Genomic DNA, 21,641 nt, shown 5'->3' on the forward strand with positions numbered 1-21,641 from the left:
CTATCCCTAAAATCAGTATCTTGCTGACACAATTAGCAATGAGAACCCCCATGTGAGTAAAGTCTTCTAGCTATATGTCACAATTGTAGCTAAGTGTAGATTTGTTGGCCCATAGTTGAGAATCTGTCGTGAATCTGATGCTGACTTCACCTGGTTGCCGACTGTAACCATAGAATTCTGATATCAGGAAGGCTGTGATGTAATGTTCATTTATTCGGTTCCCTCCCTAAAGAGGCTATTTCGGCGACAAAGTACAATTGATACCATCATTGATAAAATCGAGATGATAATGACTCTTGTCGACTCGAGAATTAGCTTCTCACAGTCTCAATCTCTCCTTCTCACGGGAACAGTCTTTCTTGATATCGACTTAAAATGTCGTCCTGACAGACGTCAGATTCTTACATACTCCTCAGCATCCAGGGAGACATCCTGTGCACAAGGACGATACTTCTTATGACCTAACTCCTTCTTTCACGCACACTAGCGCCATGAAATACCTTTGCTCTGTCACTTCTAGGATGATGTTAAGCGTGTGCAGTTGTGCTTTCGCCGCTCGAGTTGCCAATGAAATTGTTGAGACGCCGAGTCAGGCCAAATCCAATTTCTGGAAGGTTTTCTTGAAGTCTCACACCGGCTACGAGATGTGATCATACTGAAGAATTGGGTCTTTGGCGATAAGATTGATCTCCTGGATTCTTCCGCTAGTAGTTCGGGGCTCAACGTAAACGTTGTCTAAAGAAAGTGGAGAACGAAGGCTTTGAATTGAACTGACAGGGAGGAGAATACACAAATACGTGAGAAAGAGGTATGGATGGTGAGGATGAGGCGTGTTCAATAGTCCAAGCCTTGACTAGCCGATTTCATACTAGATAAGTCTTAGCACACTAAGCTGTTCAGCGTTCAACCACCTTGCTCTTTCTGCTTGATGAAACGACTATGCCATCAAATCACTACGAGGGTATCATACAATGGTCATGGCTGTTCCACATCGTCCTACATAGTTGCATATCCCTCACCCATCACCCTTCTCTAATGCGAATATCACCTGCGCGCATGCCCAGGTGGAAGAAACCCTTGCCCAAGCTCGAACCCGCCTCCACCAAGGCCGGGCCCTTCATGACCGTATCCCATGAATCCTGGAGGCGGCGGTCCGCCCATGTTCATGAAGCCAGGCGGTGGGGGCATACCGACTCCATTTGGTCGCGAGGGAAACATTCCAGGTCCCATACTGCCGGACCCTCGCTGCGGGGGTGGAAAGCCCGGGGGCGGAGGCATACCTTGTCTTTGTGACGAATGCTGGCCGTATCCGGAGGGCAGGTGGTCGAAGCCAGGGGGACGTCGTTCAAGCCCAGGTGGTAGAGTTGAGGGCGGAGGTCGTTGTGGCTGATTGAATTGGTCAAAGAGGCCTGGAGGAGCTGCTCGTTGGAGCCCAGCAGTCGGGTTCAGCTTGTCGCGTGGTGGCATTTCTTGCCTGAAGCTTTCGTCGAAGAATCCTGGAGGCGGCCCCGAAGATGGTTGTTGATGAGGCGCCTCCTGAGGAGGGGACATTGCAAGATTGGCGAACGGCGACGTAATTGATTGATTTTCTTGGACTCGATGCGCATTGATGTTCGATCGGGAGTGCTCTGGAAAGTTTTGCATTGGCCGACGCATGAGGTTGAGTAAGAACTCTCTGTCTTGTGGCTTTGCTGTATGCTCTGGAGGCGGTGAACGCACTTCATCTTGCTGTGGTTTGGCTGGAGGTGACTGGACAGGCGGAGATGCGAGCGAGTTCTGTCTGGTGGCTGCCCGTGGTGGCGTCTGCTCTCCCATGATTGGTTGCTGCTGCTGGTCAAGCAGCTTGAGTATCCGTTGGAAGCCAGCTTTATCTTCGCTGGCAGGATCTTCGATAGCTGGTATAATTGGCGGCTTGACGGCAGGATTGGCACTAAATAGACTCGTAAATTTGGACGGTTTTGCTAGCTTAGCAGCTGCGTGCATCAAGTCCTGCCGCGACTCTTCTGCGAGTGCCTCATGATGTTTCTTAGGCTGGCTAAGTATGTCGTAAAACGTGTCGTGGAAATTGCTGAAATCGAACGTTTCGGATTGTTTCTTGTGTGAAGGACTGGTCCCATTTCCGATATCGCGAGGCAAACTTTGAGATCCATGGTCGGCCTTGGCTGGGGCTGCGTCCTTCGAATTGCGCGCTTTCATCTGGGCTCTGAACTCCTCAAAATCCTCTTGAGTTGGTGGAGGCTTCTTCTCCTCTGTTGTCTCATCTTCACCCAGCCACAGCGGGTCTTCATCTGCAGCAGCGCCTCGACCCCAGCCATGGCTCTGCTCACGCAGTCCACGTTTTCCCCTGGCAACAGGACCTCTGAGATTGCTTCGTTCCGAAAAGCCATCCACTTTCTCCGTTTGCTTAGCGTCTCGACCCCAGAGCGGCATTTCGTGGCTTCGAGAGGTCCCGTTTCGTCGCTCAGAGCGAGACGAGTCTTCGTTTTCTCCGTTGGCATCAATTCCTCGCTCTCGTCTTTCATTCCTAGGATCTTTCGTTCGGTTGTTATCCCACTCATCATTTCTCTTGCGAGGCTTCTCCTTTTCTTCTTCGTCAGGTTTTCGGGGCTGTCGGGCATTGGCCCACATTTCGGGATCATCTTTCACACTCCGTCTATTGCTAATCTGTCCATTCCTCCCCTCACGAGAATTCCCCTCCTCTCGCTCGTGTCCTTGCAGCTCTAGTCTATATCCTTCTCGTTGTCCATTTCGATTCTTGGAGGATGCGTCTTCGTCGTGACTGGATAGTGCTGATCGTTGACCGTTGCGCCCAGAGGCAGAGGCAAAAGCGGTTTTAGGTGGTCCTAGAACAATATCTCCCGGTGCTACTAGTGACATCAATCCTAAGTTCTGTTAAGTCATCAAGCTCTGAATTACCTGTAGAGGATTTGCCTCGCGCTTCGAATTGTGGTCTTCTAGCATTAGCTGCGTCGGAGCTCGCGTCATCCTGCTTAGTGCGCAACGGACCACTCCTTGCATGTCGTGCTTGCTGTAAGTTCGCATTTGGATCTGGAACTGGTCTGATCTCTTTTCAGTCTAATTCAACTTCCTCAGTGATCGATACTCACCCCATCCACTCCTCCGAGGGAGGTAGGTTGGGAGGTCTGACCACAAGGGGTGAATTTTTAAGCTTCAGAAGCTCGTCACGTGTATAATGGTGCGCCATGATCTGAGCTCAATGTTGATTCCTGGTTGATCAGGGACTCTGGTGTCTTTCTCCGGCAGATAGAAACGGGTTGAAGGTGTAGCAATGCCGCTCTTGATGTATTCAGATGACACGTGCGTTCATAAAGAAGCATTGGAACATGTTCGTGGAGGCTACATCCGCTACGTTAACTTGGCCTCAAGCCTTCAGAGCCGTGAAGTGAAGTGAAGTATTCCAAAGCGGGGTTGCACAAGGAGGTGGACTTTCGAGCTAAATGGTGGAAAGCGGGATCTAGACTAGAGACCACAGATTATAGAGCGATCGTAGGTGTTATACAGCTATCGAAATGGTGGCGCAACTAGGTGAAGCTCCGGGAGGTGGTCTGGTACACAATTGTGATAATGCAGTGCGCTGTGACCTTCGAGACGCCTGGTGAGGTAAGGTAGGGCTGAGCTCAAGGAAGGCTTGGCATATATACGGTGGCCGAAAGCGACAATTCGGCAGTAAGGCTTGAGCTGAGTCAGCGCCAAGAGCGGCCAACGAGGTTGGTCTCCCGTCCAGAGTCACCCCACGATCTTTATGCACATGACATTTTCTATCCTTTGAAATCGCTTTTTACGGGTTCTATCTCCAAAAAGAGAAGCAAGATGGGCTCAGTTGTCCTGCCCCATCTGGTCACTGGCTGGCATGTCGATCAAGCCATTATGAGCGAAGAAGAGCGACTTGTCGTTATCAGGTTCGGCCGCGACTGGGATCCTGATTGCATGCGTCAGGATGAGGTTCTCTATCGTAAGCTTTCACTGCTTTTCTTACATATCTGTATTGACATCTCGGCATAACGCTGATAAATGTATCTTCTCCAGGAATTGCCGATCGCGTGAAGAACTTTGCGGTTCTCTACGTATGTGATCTCGACCAGGTCCCAGATTTCAAACAAATGTACGAACTGTATGATCCCGTCACCCTAATGTTCTTTTTCCGGAACAAACACATGGCAAGTACTGTACCTCCATTGCATTATAACCTTCGCTAATATATGCTTAGATGTGTGATTTTGGGACAGGTAATAACAACAAGCTCAATTGGGTCCTTGAGGATAAACAAGAGCTCATAGACATCATTGAGACGATATACAAGGGAGCCAAGAAGGGAAGGGGTCTTGTTGTGAGCCCCAAGGATTACTCGACTCGGTACCGGTATTGAGTGGCCTGACGGAGGACCAAAATTAAGAATATGAAACGACTCATGACCCTGAAAGGGGAACGAGGACATCATCCTGGACCTTAAACTGTTGTAATGATCAACTTTGAGGTCTCAAGGGTGGCAAAATGATGATAATTGAATGGGAGAAGTTGCCTCGTGCAGCTGAGAATGGTTGGTCTCACTCATGCGATAGTTATCAGGCAGTCAATATTCTTGCTAACATGCAATTCTTCCTCAAATTGAAGACGTCTTCATCTTTGTGTCTCAATCTAGCCGACGTAGCTTGGAGAGCCAATTGGACCACCATGACGAGCTTGCAACAGCGGCCTCAAATGCAAGAGCGCGGCGTAGGGATGCAGTTGTCTTGAATCCTTCTTCTTGAGGGCATGATACCTGACATGAGACTTTCTGAATCGATGAATTATTAAAGCTTCATAGTGCCGATTTGTCTCCTTCATCACCGGGCTTGTTGATCTGGTACACATATCAGCATCGACCTATAAACCCGAAAGCCGGTGTTGAATGGGGGCCCCTACTGCTTCAGCAAACCCAATCCATTCACTAAGACCTTTAGCAAATGCGTCGTCACCCTCCACTTGAGCTTCATGTTCCCACAATTGGACGTGCTCGAAGGATTCGACTTCGTGAAGCGATCGGATGTCTCCCACTCCATCGTCCTCCTCTTCACCGTTTTCAGAATTCCATTGTCGATTTAAGGGTTCATGGACACCTCCATTCTTAACGATGATGCCCTGATACCCTGCTGGTATCCGTATCTCCTTCGCTTTCAGTTTGCGACCACGCAGAAATGTTTCTGAAACTCCATCTGCTCTCGCATTAGCGTTACTTCATGTACGGTTGGCGGCTTTTATCTTGCCCTTCGCGATTTCTGGCTTCCAGTACCGATCTGCGGCATTCACAGTCCCGTCATGCTGGATGGAGCAAGGTAACAAATTGACTGTGACTTTCTTGGTGTTCTCGGTTGTTCCTTTAGACAACTTCAGCATTGTGGAAATGTGCACAAGTTAGTCTGATGCAACGCCGATAGGACGCGACGCGATTGAGCGCTAGTCTTTTCAGATTATCTTAGCGGTATTTTTCGGTGCTAGACCCTAGGTGCCAAGACATTTACCTCGATCAAATAGAACGACTGCGCAAATGTCATCCAATAACGTTAGACAACGCACGCGCAATGCTAAAGAACAAGCGTAATACGAGGAATGCTTCCCCACGACTTTGCACCCGTGGACACTCATGACACCACAACGTTCTTTCGTTGACTACTATGGATAACCGGTACACGCTAATTTCACTCAAAAGCATTTGCTTGGATGGAATGCCAAATACTGCTTTGCCAGAACTATTTTATCATGGGCCTTAGGAAGACAATCAACTATCGACATCCTGGGTTTCATTCCCCTTCCAGAATTGCTCATACCCTTCCTGTGTCTGTATTGGGAATCCTTCTGGCCATGCGAGAGGGGCCAAAGGCGCACCCAATCGCTCGAGATCGTCTGTCGTTGTTGGGACAACTCCCTTAATACGCAACTATTGCAAGTCCGCTCAGCGTGGAACTGGGGTCTCCATGTGACGAGCTCAGCCCACCGTATCAGCATATACAGTGTCAACAGAAATCGAGCCTCCTCCAAGAGGCGATTGAAGGAATTCAATCCACCCTTCGACGTGGCATGGAATATCTATTTTCCACGTATGCCAGGTCTACTTGTGCTTCGATGAAAAGTTCTCATTGGGGGCAGCGTACCAGCTGAATCCGCCGTCAGCGGACAGTTCCACTCGTTCAGGCCATCTTCCTCCACCAAGGTAGGCCCACCCTCTGCAATGAATCTTGCCATCGTGTATGACGACTTGGTCCTTCTAGGGGGACATCGTTGCTGAGCTCACCGATATCTCCTGAATCTGGATGCCATTCGTTGGAAGCCAGTTGTGCTTTCCGACCTACTGGTTAAAGTACAGATACTTTGGTCCGCGGTGCAGCAAGCGATTGGTTCTTGATGGCTAGAATGCGGTAAGGCCATTTGGTGCTTCTCGAACCTATACAGCCCCGCACAACCACTTCGAGGGGATTTCCATGAATGTTTGGCAGCGGTTCTCCGTTCATTTCCCGCGCGAGTAGGACCTCGTTAGATTTCACTTTGGACCATGGAACGCTCGCGACGTAGTTCATCACCTCGTTATCTTAAAGTGGTTGTCGGCTCCGTATAATTCAAGGTGTTTGGCCCCGTCCTGCATGCCACGGCAGTCTTTCATGATTTTCTTCAAGCTGATACCAACATATTTTACGGTGCCTGTCGCGCCTTCAGCCCACGGGGCCTGCGTACCCTTGTCACCTTGCCCTGTGTACAGAGATTCTTACTCTATGCGACGAGTTCCAGAGCATTGCATTATGACCACTTTCTCAATCCGTGGAAATGTTAACTCATCCATAAGCTGTTCTAGCTTATACGACTTGGGGTTCGCAACCAACCAATCGAGGTCAAGGCTTCATTTGTCCCTGTCCATAATTGGTATCTCCGTGGTTCCGAACGAAGTGGAGTGGATTTGGAGTGATCGCCTTTGAGGTTACAAGTCTTTTAGGTGCCTCCCCATTATATGGAAATATGACAGATGCAACATCTCAGGATGCTTTTCTATAAGAACGGTTTCCACGAATTTTCAGGAACAGAAGTTAGTTCACTGCCAATGGCGTAATGCCACATCTTCCCACGAGTACCGGGCAGCACAGGATTTGTGTCAGGAATTGGCCCAAGCTGAAAATTTGGATGCGGAGGGAAGGGTTGCAAAGTGGGTGTGTTTTGAGCCTTTACCTTTCTCGTCCTTGGCCGAATCCCCTATTTTATGAGGTTTTATTTCTTTTGTCTCGAGTCCTGTCTAGTCTAACATAGAAGGTTTGGCCCCTGATAGGCCTTGTTCGATCTTCCATTCATCAGGACGATTGACCATACTGGTAATAGTGGCCATTTTAGTTTCCGTGCAAGAAGCCTCAAGAAAGAACAACTCGTGGGTAATGGGCTGCTTGCTGTTCAACCATCTTTCCCTATTCAGATTGCGTGCAAAGTCATAGTCAATTCATTGCTTCAAAAGCGAGAATTGCAAATTCATGGGCCATATCATGTCTTCAATGGCAGATGGCAGACGTCAAACAGCAATACCATGATCTCGACTGAAGACTGGACTGAAATCTGGTATTGAGATCTATAATGACTTGGTCATCATTACTTGTCCGTCATCCGGCAAGGCGTCGCTTACATCACCGATTCATTCCCTGAGGGCCGTAACGGTATCGTTATTGTGGACCTCGGAATTGGAGAAAGCTGAAGACATTTGAACAAGATCCCTCAAGTACGCCCAGAATCAGGCTTCCTAACCTTCATTTGGGGAGAGGCTCTCTACAACCTACCGCAATGGCCGAATGGACCACTTTCACAGGGTGGATTTGGCGCTGATGGCATCGCATCAAGTGCCGACGGCGAGACATTTTACTGGACGTCGGTGTCCTCGCGTTACCTTTAGTCAGTACCCACCTCTCGATTGTTGGCAAGGCTTAAGGTTTCTAAGCTTTTAGCGACGCGAGCGGCAGTTTCCCACGAACAAAAGGGCATGTCAGACGGCATGGAGACAGACATCAATGGACTCAATTATGTGCCCAACATCGAGGGCAATGCTATCAACAATTTCTACCCGAACAATGGTACAGTCGGGGGTTGGGTCAGAGATTCGCGGATTGCATGGCTTGATACTTTGGCCGTTGCCCCTGATGGACATCTATATTTTGTCAATAACCAGCTTCTCGGGACGTCGATGTACTTTCCGGGGACTGATCGGAGGGTAAAGCCATACGCACTGTTTAGGGTACCCTGTTTATATGGTGGAAAGAACGTGATTTTGAAGTAAACCCTGGCAGGGTATCATCGCTTTGTCGAGGGCTCTGAGACCAAGTCGCAGGCCGCTCGGTGGCAGTGAAAGGGCACTTGGTGCGATGAGTCTCAGTACATACCATTTAAGTATTCTTAGATCAGAAAGTCTCCACTGAACGACATGCTGTGCATTTTCCCGCCCACTTCCAACGCCAAGCGTCCCCAAAGGAAGTCCCGCTTTCAACATTTTTGCTCCGCAGCTTTCCCGCCATCACCAAAAGTTTGCATTCTGTGAAATCATGGCTCCTACTGCGGTATCTCTACCGGACATACAAATAAACATACCAACTAAGCAATTCTCTGTCGGCCAAGCAGCTATTCATTCCACTCTACAACCGTGCACGCAAACAAGCACACGGACATCCCCAATCCCTCCGCTCCGTGCAGCCCTAACCTCCGAATCTACTCCCCTCGCAATCCGCTTTCGCGCTCTTTTCTCGCTTAAGCATCATGCCTCTCTCTCGCCATCCGACAGCACCACCATCCCCGCCATCGAAGCTATTGCCGCCGCTTTCCCTTCGCCCTCTGCACTGCTAAAACATGAGTTGGCATACTGCCTGGGCCAATCAGGGAATCTGGCTGCAGTACCATATTTGGAGGGTGTGCTGAAGGATAAAGGGCAGGATGACATGTGCAGGCACGAGGCAGGCGAGGCGCTTGGGGCATTAGGCGGAAGTAAGTCCTTGCCACTACTGAAAGAGTATGCAAGCAAGAAGGCGGGTGGGGAGAGTGTGCCACTAGTGGTGAAAGAGACATGTGAAATCGCAATCGCGAGAATCGAGTGGATGATGTCAAAGGAACGGGAAAAGGAGAGATTAAGAATAAGCGATTTCGCGAGCGTAGATCCTGCGCCGCCTACACCACAGGATCTCCAAAGGGAAGGAGAGACGGGGATCGAAGAATTGAAAGGACAGTTGATGGATACGAGATCGAGTTTGTTTGAGAGATATAGAGCTATGTTCGCCTTGAGGGATCTGGCTTCTCCACCTAATTTACCGACTGCGGTAACGGCGGTAAATGCCCTGGCGAAGGGATTTGAGGATAAGAGTGCTTTGTTCAGACATGAGGTTGCATTTGTATTCGGGCAGTTGAGCCATCCGGCGAGTGTGCCAGCGTTGGAGAAGGTGTTGGGCGATCTAGAGGAGGAGAGTATGGTGAGGCATGAGGCGGCAGAGGCGTTGGGGAGTCTGGGAGAGGAAGAAGGGGTCGAGGATTTTCTGAAGAAGCATTTGAATGACAAGGCTGAGGTGGTGAGGGATTCAGTCATTGTTGCGCTTGATATGGCTGAGTACGAGAGGAGTGGCCAAGTTGAGTACGCTGCGCTGCCCGAATAGTTGCAGTCAGATATTCATATGAGATAACATGAAAATGTCAATTGTTCTGAGTGTGACTGTATCAACAATTAGGACTGAAAGTGAAGTCTCGACTGAAAGGCGCGTACGTGTGTCCGCATCCATCGCATTCATAGAAGACCGTCTCCCCTTCATCCGCGCCCCGCAGCTGCCGGGTGTAGTATCTCATTCTCTTTTTCGCACAATCCGGACACGGAACGTCTATCAATGCACCCTTACTTACGTCATCCTCGGTGAGCACCTGCACCGAAGAAAGCTTCTGGCGCAGTATTGAAGGAAAAGCAGAGGGTTTTGATTTGGTGGTGATGGAGGTTGATGCAGTATCTTTGTTCTTCGTGCCACATACGTCGCACGTCAAGACTACGTTCTGGTTTCCAATTGCACCATCGAGAAGGTTTCCACAGTCTGTACAAAACACAAGTGAGCCGATTGCTGCCATTTGTGAAGTGCAAGTGAGGATTTGATTCATCGAGCTAAAAGACGTGGTTGACAGCTTTAGCATCACCTTAGGGCTGCATGTGCGGGCCGACCCCCCTATCTAATCTTACGTTGGGGCATTCTCGCATGGCTGGAGACAGACGTGTGAGGGCTGGTCATCTCTCTTTCTTTGTCAGGAGTCCAACACCACCTCAGCAGGAAAGCCTGTTGCTTCGACTTCAGTGGCGGAAGCTGTCCTCTCTTTGTACTTGTGCATGTATAAGTGACCTTGTGATTGTACAAGTCAATCGGATGGCAGTCGAGCATTCAACCTCACAAAGATGTCCCAGTCTCAAGGGGGGCAGATGCATCGAGAACATCGGCCGCGAAATGTCCATGACGGCCGCCTTCCCCACAGGAGCAGATTGCCCAATGTTGAGCAAGCCCTACGCTTCTCTCCATTTTCCTCCGTTGTCCCATTCAACGTCGATGTCGTTCCGATGCCCGACGCCCGCACGCCTGGCTTCCCCTCGTTGTTTGCCAATGTCTCGGAGCAAGAAAAGGCTGAACAACAGCTGCGACAGCTGAATGAGCAGTCGACTAGCACTTTGAATCGTTCTAGCTCCGCAGAACGAATCAAGAAAGACTTACAACGGCTCATTGACCCGGACGACATCACCGATTTGTACAACGCCCGGTGACTACTCCTATGTTGTTGCTAATGACGATTTTAGCAATTTCAAGGCACCTGTCAAACTTTACCGGAACGAGAAAAATCGTAAATCGCAGACCAATGGATATACAAATCCTACTACCCCAAAAGGACTCGGTCCACTGGCCTCAAGCGTCTTCCACCATACCAGCTCAAGCCACCGTTACCCTACCCCTACAAGCTTCAAAAAACAATCTTCAGCTGCCGCAAGTGTAACGGCACCCCATTCGTCGAAGACAAATTCACTTCAACCCGCGACTGGGCTGCCGACACCTCAAGTCGTCATCCCTGCAAAAAGTCCAAATGCTCACTTTCAACCCGCACGTCAAGATGGATTCAACCAGATTCAGAGTCATAATCAAGCTGTTTTCAATCAGCAAGCCAGTTCAGAGGCGACCTCACACACATCTCCAACCCTTGGGTCGTCATTGTCCCCTCATCCGGCCCCCAGTCAGGTTTCTTATAAAACTCCCTCTAAACCAGCGATGATTGCAAAAGCCGTCCATTTACCATACACTGGTACAACTTCCGCTGTGAACGGTCACTACTTCGCCTCACCTGCTTTCCCTGTTGAATCGAATACATCTGACCACCACTCTGTGGCTTCGAACCTACCCAATGCTCAACAGCCGGCCAATGGCAATCTCACTCCAAATCCACAGACCCCAACATACCGAAGTACCAACTCTTCAGTCTCTTCCTTACCAAAGTCTAGCGCTAAACCAATGGTAGTGATACCTGCATCAACTACCCATATCACCAGTAGCGACTACGTCACACTTGATTTGCCATCTCCAGAAAAGGTATCTCGCAAACGGAAACGTGGCTTTGGAGTTGATGCAGCCGGTCATGCTCCTGAGATGAAGGACCAAAAGGCTGCTGCAGACGCGACGCTCCAGCAGTTTACTGAGCTCACAGAAGAAATTTTTGAAGCGGAGGATCAATCCCAGCAAAATTTACAAGTGTTCATCCAAGTCCGTCTCGAAGATCGTGATTTGACTACGCTTACACCTGCTTTGCATGGTAAAATCGATGCATATTTACAGAAGATTATATCTTATGGCCGGTTCTCAGAAATCGCTGTTGACGACTTGCTCCGACTGCACACCCTTAGCGAAGGAGCCATATACTCAGTCGAGAATCAAGACCTGGATTTCAATTCCGAATGGACTGCAGACGGTTTTGAGAGCTGGGTGGAGCGCCTTGAAACCGCCAACCTTAGCCTTCGCTCGGCGAGGACCATTCTCCGTACCATGACTGGTGCTCGCGAGGAGAAACAGGTGTATTCAGAGGATCTCCTCTTAGCAATCGTGAAGATGATCCAGAAAATTACCGATGGGTGTGTTATTCCTGTTGTCGAGACGAGAAACTCGTCGGATGGAAACCTATTCGAGCATTTGTCGACCCACAAGAAACCCCTATCACACATCCTGCATGAGGCCAACAAAGTCTTAATCCTAATAGCAAGAATTCTATCTAAGCAAGAAATGGCTGAAATGATTATGACAGCTGTCGAATTTTTCGCTATCCGTCTCATGTTCGTAGAGAATGCTTCAAGCGAGAAAGAGTCTGCCTTAGGCATTCAAAAATATGAGACTTTACGGCGGACAGCGATGGACATGATCGCGATTATCTTCTCACGCTATCCAAGCCAGCGCACTTTCCTGTTCGACGAAATTTTAACTTCACTTCAGAGGTTACCCACAGGTCGTCAAGCAGCTCGACAGTTCCGGCTCAAAGATGGTCGACCTATCCAGTTAGTCACTGCTTTGATAATACAGCTCGTTCAGACAAGCTCCACGGTGGCGAAATCTCCAAGGCCCGTCCAGACGAAGACCACAGCCACCATGAAGAACGGCACTTCAGGCGAAGCTTCTGAGAAAGAGAGTGAATCCACGTCGGAAAGTGACAGTTCTGATACATCCGAAGGTTCCTCCAAAGCGACCAGTGAATCCTTAAGGAAATTAAGACATAAAGCAATGCCTCTTTGTGCAGCAGCAGCGAAGAGTGCACAGCACGTGGTTGGGTACCTCATGCAGCGTGCGCAGACCTCCTCAAAGAGTGGGGATGAACCTCATCGTCAATTGCTTGACATCTTTGTCGAGGACCTTTTACTAGTTTTAGGCTTGTCAGACTGGCCAGGCGCGGAATTACTTCTTCGTGCAGTATGTGCTCGCGCAATCCATATCCTTGATACCCCAAAATCCTTAGCTCCTGCCAAAAACATGGCCTTGGAGCTGCTTGGCACAATGGGCTCTGCAATTTCTGACTTGGTCGCTCATACGCGAACCGCAGTGCAGAGTCTGGAGAATCATGACTCGAAATTTAGTGGATATCTAACGCAGATGTTCGAAGACTACACGGAAGGATCACTGGAACCTAGCGAACTACTCTTGTGGAATGGCCCTTACCACGCCGTGGTCGAGCAATATGAACAAGCTCCCTCTGATGATCTTCAAGCCATGAGTGCCCAATCCTACTATTTAGCCCAGTGGGCGAAAGCTGTATGTACTGTTTCACCTCAAGCGAGTCCTGCAGTCGACAAATTAGCAACACGTCATTATGCGATGCTCTCAGGAGAAGAGTGGGTAACATCTGAAGACGTTCAAAGCGTTTCTGCAGGGCAGAGTCAAGTTGCGTATGCCCTGACGATCCTCAACATGGACTTCTGTCGACATTTTGATTATATGCTGAAACTTCTGATTGATTCGGTTACGAGTGAACAAACCACGGTTCGGAGTCGAGGTCTGCGAAGTGTCACGCAGATGTTAGAAAAGGACCCTTCGATTCTTGACCGGGCAAGAAACGTCAAGAACGTCATCCTGAAGTGTGCCACTGACACGTCACCAATGGTGCGAGATGCAGCACTGGCACTGATCAGTAAATGCATCGCATTGAAGCCAGCATTAGAGGTCGAATTCTTGAACCACGTCCTTCGCCTAAGCAATGATTCAGCCGTTGGCGTACGCAAGCGGTCCATGAAGCTACTTAGAGATATCTACCTTCGCAATGCCAGCAGTGATATCAAGGCCGCCATCAGCGACAGTCTATTGCAGCGAGCACAAGACAATGACCCTGGTGTTGTGGATCTTGCACGACAGACGTTTGAGGAGGTCTGGATTGCGCCGTTCTGGTCAGTCAGTGACAGTGTCAAACCTGATGCAGAAACCGAAATCGCTCTACGGCGTCAAATTCTTCTCATCATCAAAACAGCATCACGAAATCCAAATGTGCCACCAGTTCTAGTCTTGATCTTGAAGCAGCTATTATCAAGTGACTCTAAGAATGCGACAGCAAATGCTAAAGTTTGCACGATCCTCGTTCGATCTGCATTTGACCTCATGATTGATTCCGCTCAATCAGCAGATACTCCAGAGCAAAGACACATTCTGGAAACGATTACCATCTTCGCAAAAGCTAACCCGCGTCTCTTCGACTCTGACCAGCTGCAAATTCTTCAGCCCTACATCGGCAATCTCAACAGTCTGAATGACCTCAATATCTTCCGTCCAGTGGTAGTGATCTTCAGATTCGTATTGCCGGTATTGTCCAGTGTGGAGCAGGGTATGCTCGAGAGTATCCAGACATCATTGCTCAAGGGTGTGTCTCGCCTTTCGAAAGCTGAGCTTAGCGAAGTCGCGGAATGTTTGTGGGCCATCAACGGTAGCCTGAAGAGGCCTGATCCTCTGATCAAGTTGATCGCCTCTGTTATCAAAAACCTCCGTCAATTCGCAACCATCAATTTCAGCGACAACACTCAGAAGGACAACATGCTCCGTGTCAAAAAATACATCCAAATTGCAGGATTCTTCGGCAAGCATTGCGACTTCGAGGCTTATAGAGGGGCATTCCAGACCTTGCTGCCGGGATTCAAAGAAGACTCGGTAGCCAGTCTGATAGTGCAATCTCTAAGTCCTTTCACCACCGCGTCACAACCTCTAAACCTTCAAGCACTGGCTTATGACAGCGTCGGACTCATTTGCCAATCCTGGCCTTATCAATTCACAAAGCCAAGCGTCAGCAAAGCTTTTGCCTCCGTCCTTCAACGTGGTCAGCCTGAATTGCAAGAAATTGTTCTTTCAAACTTTCGAGATTTCTTTACTGGGGTCGAGCATCAGTCAGTGTCGAAACCTGAAGACGATGCCACCTCGGAAGACGCAAGTGCACCGAAGCTTGGATCTTCCATGACAGCCAATGAGCGGGATAGTGCTTCGGCTTTGATATCGCAGCATTTTCTGAAAGACATACTTGGGATTGCACTTGCTAGCCAGGACCTGTCGGCCTTGACTGCTTCCGAAGTAATTGCAAGCATCAATCGGCAAGGTCTCGCCCACCCCAAAGAGTCCGGACCAGCTTTGGTGGCACTGGGAACGTCCTCTAACGCTGCTATCGCCCAGGTCGCGTTTGAGGAACATCGCATTCTTCACACACAGCACGAAAGCATGTTTGAGCGTGAGTATATGAGAGCGATCTACGAGGCATTCAGGTATCAAAAGGACGTCGTCAAGGACCCGCTGGGCTTCAGCACGCAACCATTGACTGCAAAGCTGGCGGGAATGTGGGACATTATCAAGACGAGCAAGGCGAAGTATCAAAAGAAATTCTTATCGAACTATTGCGCCAAGATCGACTTTGACCTTGAGAGACTGGATATGTCTGAAGACATCTCCCCTACACTCCAGTTCGCCCGCTTTCTGCTAGAAAATCTGGCCTTCTTTGACTATAGTCGCTTAGACGAGCTGCTTCACGCATTGGCTTGCATGGAAAGGATAGTAGGTGGCACGGGCTCGGCTGTTGCCCATCATATCTCTACAGAAGTCTTTCACATCGTCGTAGAGTCAGCTCAAGATACCGACGCACGGTCCCAAAACCAAGCAGGGCTAGCAAATGGGGAAATCTCGGAATATCAGGCCAATTCGCAGCCTCAACTCTCATCTCAGGGGACTAAGGAGCCTGTCGACCCCGCAAGACTCAAGAAGCTGACGAGTGCGGCAGTCATCCTAGCTTCCTTGTGGGAAGCTAGAACGTACCTTCGACGGTTATATGGGCAAAGTGCTAACCAACAACGACGCGAGAATGGCAAAAGCAAGGGTACAACGAAGGACTTGAGCAAAGCCCCAACCCGCATTCAAGGTGTCTCAGGCGAAAAGCTCGTATCAACAATTGCCGAGAAGGTCGCGTCTCTCAATTCTGAAGAAGCCATGATTCGAGCGTGCGAGGAATTTGTTGAGCTCATGTCGGTAGACAACGAAGTCAAGGTCTCTGCTGAGAGTGAGGGAAGCCTCGGTGATCGTCCAGAAACACCAGGATTGGATGATGACGAGGATGACAAAGACACGCCGATGAGTGGTGCATCTAGAAGCCTCAAGAGAAAAGGCTCTGGTTCGGCTACAAATACCCCGTCAAAGCGCCGAGGTCGACCGCCACTGAATCGCAGAAAATCAAGCAGCCGGAAGAGTGTGGACGGTGATGATGCGGACGACGACTGGAAATGAACAGAAACGAGCGTGGCAGTGTGGCCTTACTTTCGATTACGATTTACTTGAGAGCCTGCTTAAGCAAAGCTTTGTCGGCTTGCGATCGCCTTTCAGGAAGAGACTTCAGGCGTTGGATCCCTTGGGAAGGGTTCCGATCCAGTAGGCTTGAGGATGAAAAGTCACTGTCTATGGCTGAGATTAACTAGCTAATAAAGGCCACAGGGGTATACAGCAGGGATATACAGCCAGATCCACAGGTGGAACAGTGTGGCGCCTCTGCTAGCAGAACATAGCTGTCTCAATGCCGGAACTCAATGGAGCTATTTTATCAATGCGATTTCATTCGATCATGCTAATTCTCTTCTTTTTGCACAGTCACTTTTGTCTAGGTAAGCATGCATTTGGTGGTACTCGCCCAATTGATTCTCCTTTGTGGATTGTCTTGAGATGGAATACCCTTGAGGATACCTGATCAACCAGTAAACTTCTGTTTTGGAATTTCTACGGGTGGTTCCATTCCAATGGTGGATATCTTACCTTTGTGGACATCGGATCGGGTCAGGGACACCCTGCTGTGGAACCATGGTCTCCCCGTCCCTTCCAATCGACTTGAATAAAAATATAAAAATTGCTCCACAACGAGCCTGAGCTCCAGTCGGCGAGCTTTGAGCTTCTTTCTCCCCCTTATCTAGCGTTTGCCACATCCTCCATGGTACAGCTGGTTGAAGCGCTCAGGCCTCTGCTCGTTGCCACACGGTGTTCGTGCCTGTCTTTACGCGTGGGATTGTTTACTTTATCCCAGTTTGAACGGCGTTCTCTCGGTCAAGTTTGCTGATCAGAAAGCTCCACGCTCAGATATTCAGATATAAAAACCCCCTTTTCCCCCCTCGTTTTATCTTTCTTCATCCTATTGATCGGTCTACTCTCGTTTCTTCTCCTCCGATCAAAAAGACGCTCGCTCTTCAAATCACTTCGTGCTTCTTCATTACGTCGAATCACTCCTCTTCTACTTTCTCCTTTACAAAAAACCTTCCTCTTGAAGCACATTTCTTTTCGCCTTTTTTCACTCCTCCCACGTCGGTAAATTCAAGACCAGAGTTTGCCACTATGCAGTTCTTACTCTTCCTGTCACTCCTTTCCGGAGTGATGTCTCTGTCAGCTTCTCTGTCCGCCGGGAGCTTCGCCCTATCATCCTCGGTCATCGCCCTGTCTCTCGTAAGTTCGACCCTGGCAGTCCCACTCGCTCGTTTTGGCCAGTCATCGTCTCCGTCCTCGCCTCTGGTTGTTCGACAGATGCCTGGTGATGTCGTCACAACCATCATCACCTATTTTCTGTCCCCGGAAAAACCAGCAAACGGCACCACTTCGGAACAGAACTCCTCAAGCAACGCCACTGCGATTCATCCTATAATCGCAGGTCCCTCAGCAAGCGTCGGGGTGCCGCAGTACGTTGCCGTCAATACGGCTGTGCCCTCCGTAACATCGACATCGGGGTCAAAAGCCTCTACCCCTACGCTATCGTCATCGTCTTCGCCCCCTGGCAGCAAGGGCCCCTCCGGCAAATGCGGATCCGGACAGCCCGTCATCATGGTCAAGAATGACTCCAAGGATCCCGTCTGCTACATGGTGGAGCTCAACCCTGAGACCAAATCTCAGGATCTCGATGTAGCATGCGGGCCCGGCAACGGCATCCGGATACTCGCAAACCAAGAGTCGGAGTTCTGCCCGGGGGACAACTTCGTCGGCGCCCTCACCGCATTTCATGACAACGGCAAGGAACGTGGATCCCGATTTGAGATGAACTTCGCCGATGCCGGCAAGACATTCTTTGACGTGGACTATGAGTTGGGCATGGACGCGTCGACGCTGGGACCCTTTGGCGACAAAAAGGTGCAGGGACATCGGGATTTGGCTGGGAAAGTCGACGAGGCTTACCAGCAGTCGGAAAAGAAGGCGGAGTTACAGGCGACGGGTCTGCTCAATGTGGATGGGTCTGGCAAGGTTGTGGAAGTTCGTGTACCCCTCTCAAGCCTTCAGCGATCTGTTGCTGACTAGTTGCTTCACAGGCGAAGATGGCCCCAGGTGCGCCAAGCTCGTATGTCCACTTCTTGCAGGTCGAGGCTGGGCTGCAAGGCTATGTGGTACCCGGAAGCGTCACTGGGGATCAGAACCAGCAAGGGGCAGCGGCTGGATTGGACGCCATGGGGATGGCGGATGATTTCAGCTGGAGCACGGAGAAACGGACGCTCATGATCACCACTTACTAGGTGGTCATGGCGCCCTCAGGGCTCCATTTCTTTTCTTGTCCTTCATTTGGGCGTTCTATCCTCGGGTATGTTGTTTGCAGGCATATCTTGAAATACCCCCTTCAGCGGCCAGAATGTTTTCTCATTATCTTAGTTATAAGACAGCTTGTAAATATGCCCATCACATTTTGTCACAGTATGGCTATTAAAGATGCCCACACTCTCAGAAATAGGGAACATCAAAATCATCTCTCATGTCCCTTTGCACTGCCTGTCTTTATCAGATCAATTGTCAGTTCACAGCGTCCATCGCCCTTTTGGACTGAATCCGAAGTCTTCGCTCACCACCATGTCCTTCCCTCAAATTGAAACATCCGTTTATCGTAATTTCCTGAGCTAGCTACACCCAGTCTTTCATGCTCAATGTCCGTCTCAGGAAAGCGGCCTATCAGTGCACAGCAGTGCACAATCTGCTTGCTATCCACAGCTTCCGATTCGCTAGAGGGCTTCATCCAATGGTGTCTCCGTGATGGTGCCACTTCCCCACAGCCTCGAGAAATGAAAAGTGGGTTAGTAGTTGTAGACACCGAGGTACTAGCACGAGAAGTCTGTGGCTTACCGTTCTCGATAGGAACAGGACAAGTCAAGCCCCCAAAGCCACGAGAATACCAAATGTGGAGATCCAACCAGCTCTTGAATGCAATTCACAAAACGTAATACCAATGCAAAGAATGACGAGCCGAGGGAAGGAAGTCGGAATTGGCATCATTCATGGCGATCAATACGCCTCTCCTAGAACGCCTCGCTCATTCCAACATGCTGTACGTAAAAACCCCTAGAATCACCAGTTCCACGTACGGCTTGCAGCGCCAAAGACCGGCGGTTTCCACTGCAGCCTCTCCGACTCAATGGTTCTCCTCTTCCCTCTCTTCTTCTCTCGCTCGCGCCCATCCTCCCATTCTTTGATGACTGCATCAGTGAGCACAATGACATGCTGCCCTTTATACACCCGTAGCATATTCTTATTCTGCAGTGTGTTGATAACGTCGGCCGTCGTCATGGCACTTAGAGCAGAGAGATCTTCGACGCTCAGTCCACTTTGCTTATGACCATTCGTGACATTGCTGTCGGGACCATGATTTTGATAGTGTTCCATAATTAGTGCCACGATTGTCCTGCCCCAGTACGTTCGATAGCCCAGCAGGCCAAGATCGCTGAGAGGTTTCTCGGGAGAGCCAAGCTTGCTTTCTCGTTTCGAGAGTTCGTAGGAGAAGGCCATGAGGAGGTATCCGTATCCGCTTCTTTGCACATGCGGCAGGGTGAGGATGCAAGCGACGTTGTAGCCTTCTGCGCTTTCTTTTTCTTTGCTGAAGTATCCGACGAGATGGCAGCCGTGCTCGTCTCGAGTGGTCATGCAGTAGAACAGGAATGGGTCTACGTCGTAGTACAGCGTTTTATGGTCGAGGAATAATTTAGAGAGTAGGCAAAGATTGCGACACCAGGTCCTCTGCCGCCGCCCATCGATTTCAAAAAAGGACGCAGTGTCATCTCGATAGATTTCATTGCCAGGCGGATGCACGAGCGTGCACTTGGCGCGATGACGGGTGAATGTCTGGAGAGTATCGAAATAGCTTAGGCAGAATTCGCAGACGTAGACAATGTCTGCATCTGCGTAGGAGGCTGGGTAAGGGGAAAAGTACCAGGTCTCCATTTCATGCTTGCCCATCTGTATTCGAGCTATGTTTCGGACTCGCGAGATTTCAGTGTGATTCTGGGTCATGGACCCCCCCGTGCGTAGCTTCTCGATCTCCTCTTCTCTGGAGTACTGTACTTGGTGTGCAGCATCGTTGCTTTTGGCTGCAGCAGCCGAAATCTGTAAGTCTTCAAGATCGATCTCGGAATCGTCATCGCCTTTCGGTGTGCCGGTGCTGATCTCTGGTGCAAGAACAGCAATATTGCCATCACTACCAGGCCGATTTTCCTTGCCTCCAACGAGCGGCGGACGAGTAGCTTTGGCTGCATTGCCAGAGGTAGTGGCGAGCTCCGGGGGATCAGAGGCTTTGCGGGAATCTGCTGCTGATGTCGATCCCCTTGGTCGTTTCTGTCCCGCTAATGATTTGGGCTGGCTGGGTGCTTTCGGGGCAGCTGCGGCACCTTGCTTTTGCCCCTTTTTAGGCGCTTCAGGCTGCGGCCACTCGACTTCCTGCGAGAGGTCCAGTCGAGAGGATGGTACCCATTCTGTAGTGGGTCAGGTAGAGTACAGTCATGAACGGAAATGATATACCATCAAGACGCTTGTTGAAGTCCTCGTAGTGCACACTTTCAATCTGTGAGCCTATCTTTCCCAACGTCTGTGGCAGAACCTACTAGTAATGGGGCTCTCCTTTTCTCGTCTGTATAGAGAGTATCTCTGCTTTTCGTTTCTCGCCATCCTATCAAAGACGTCAATTTAATGAGTCCTCTCGGCCGTATCATTCCTGATATCTCTTCTGCGATCGAAGAAAGAGATGTGTTTGACGAGCTACTCTTTCACAAGGAGATTCTGGACACAGCAAGCTTAGGCATAGACTCCGAGAGCGAACGGCAATCTTTCGAGTCTTTGACGAGGAAATTTCGGTCATGATGAGATCAAAAAGGGGCCAGCAGAACAGAGCGAACATAACAGGCGCAGGCAAGAAAAACAAAACTCAACAGGACAAACCTTCTGTACAAAAGCCTTTACACCGATTCTATGGTCGTCAGTTAATACTAAATACTCGAATGTTCTTGGAAAGCTGAAAGGGGGGCTCCAGCCGTACCTTAGAGACGAAATGGTCGCGATGCCGCTTTCCACCGCCGAGTGGGCGTCAGGCGTGCCCACCGGATCAGATGAGCCATCTCGTGGTGCCATATCTGTCGCGAGACTTGATACTGATGCAATTCAGCACCTCTTGGATGAATAGATCGGTGGGAGGGTAGATGGCCGATGAATCTGCTGCGGGCTATACCTAATGGTCTAGGTCGGAGGTTTAGGGGGAATGACTGCTGCCTGTCCAAGACTTTTGCGGGCCGTTTCCGGGAGGCATTAGGGACTCCCCTCGTCCCGTGCAGCTCCTCACGCTTCTTCTGTAAACCG

General features: G+C 49.8%; 7 protein-coding genes across 7 annotated transcripts; 4 read left to right on the plus strand and 3 right to left on the minus strand.

Moving 5' to 3' along the window:
- Positions 1 to 1,044: 1,044 nt before the first annotated feature.
- Positions 1,045 to 2,985, minus strand: KY384_007635 (uncharacterized protein; the record flags this gene model as incomplete). Its single annotated transcript, XM_044816126.1, has 2 exons — positions 1,045 to 2,889; positions 2,917 to 2,985. The coding sequence occupies 2 exons, from the start codon at positions 2,983 to 2,985 to the stop codon at positions 1,045 to 1,047; spliced, it is 1,914 nt and encodes a 637-aa protein (XP_044666766.1).
- Positions 2,986 to 3,831: 846 nt separating this feature from the next.
- On the plus strand, positions 3,832 to 4,387 carry TXNL4A (Thioredoxin-like 4A; the record flags this gene model as incomplete). Its single annotated transcript, XM_044816127.1, has 3 exons — positions 3,832 to 3,973; positions 4,048 to 4,178; positions 4,229 to 4,387. 3 exons carry the CDS (start codon positions 3,832 to 3,834, stop codon positions 4,385 to 4,387), a joined length of 432 nt encoding a protein of 143 aa, XP_044666767.1.
- Positions 4,388 to 4,884: 497 nt separating this feature from the next.
- Positions 4,885 to 5,394, minus strand: KY384_007637 (uncharacterized protein; the record flags this gene model as incomplete). The annotated part of the gene is made up of 2 exons (XM_044816128.1): positions 4,885 to 5,147; positions 5,244 to 5,394. 2 exons carry the CDS (start codon positions 5,392 to 5,394, stop codon positions 4,885 to 4,887), a joined length of 414 nt encoding a protein of 137 aa, XP_044666768.1.
- Positions 5,395 to 8,561: 3,167 nt separating this feature from the next.
- Positions 8,562 to 9,656, plus strand: LIA1 (deoxyhypusine hydroxylase; the record flags this gene model as incomplete). Its single annotated transcript, XM_044816129.1, has 1 exon — positions 8,562 to 9,656. One exon carries the CDS (start codon positions 8,562 to 8,564, stop codon positions 9,654 to 9,656), a length of 1,095 nt encoding a protein of 364 aa, XP_044666769.1.
- A 776-nt stretch (positions 9,657 to 10,432) lies between these two features.
- Positions 10,433 to 16,298, plus strand: KY384_007639 (uncharacterized protein; the record flags this gene model as incomplete). Its single annotated transcript, XM_044816130.1, has 2 exons — positions 10,433 to 10,788; positions 10,826 to 16,298. The coding sequence occupies 2 exons, from the start codon at positions 10,433 to 10,435 to the stop codon at positions 16,296 to 16,298; spliced, it is 5,829 nt and encodes a 1,942-aa protein (XP_044666770.1).
- A 1,275-nt stretch (positions 16,299 to 17,573) lies between these two features.
- KY384_007640 (uncharacterized protein) lies at positions 17,574 to 18,547 on the plus strand (the record flags this gene model as incomplete). The annotated part of the gene is made up of 2 exons (XM_044816131.1): positions 17,574 to 18,290; positions 18,347 to 18,547. The coding sequence occupies 2 exons, from the start codon at positions 17,574 to 17,576 to the stop codon at positions 18,545 to 18,547; spliced, it is 918 nt and encodes a 305-aa protein (XP_044666771.1).
- Positions 18,548 to 19,367: 820 nt separating this feature from the next.
- KY384_007641 (uncharacterized protein) lies at positions 19,368 to 21,416 on the minus strand (the record flags this gene model as incomplete). Its single annotated transcript, XM_044816132.1, has 4 exons — positions 19,368 to 20,764; positions 20,811 to 20,889; positions 21,228 to 21,255; positions 21,325 to 21,416. 4 exons carry the CDS (start codon positions 21,414 to 21,416, stop codon positions 19,368 to 19,370), a joined length of 1,596 nt encoding a protein of 531 aa, XP_044666772.1.
- Positions 21,417 to 21,641: the final 225 nt, after the last annotated feature.

This window comes from Bacidia gigantensis (assembly GCF_019456465.1).
Source record: "Bacidia gigantensis strain McMullin 20006 chromosome Unknown contig_278, whole genome shotgun sequence".
Taxonomy (NCBI): domain Eukaryota; kingdom Fungi; phylum Ascomycota; class Lecanoromycetes; order Lecanorales; family Ramalinaceae; genus Bacidia; species Bacidia gigantensis.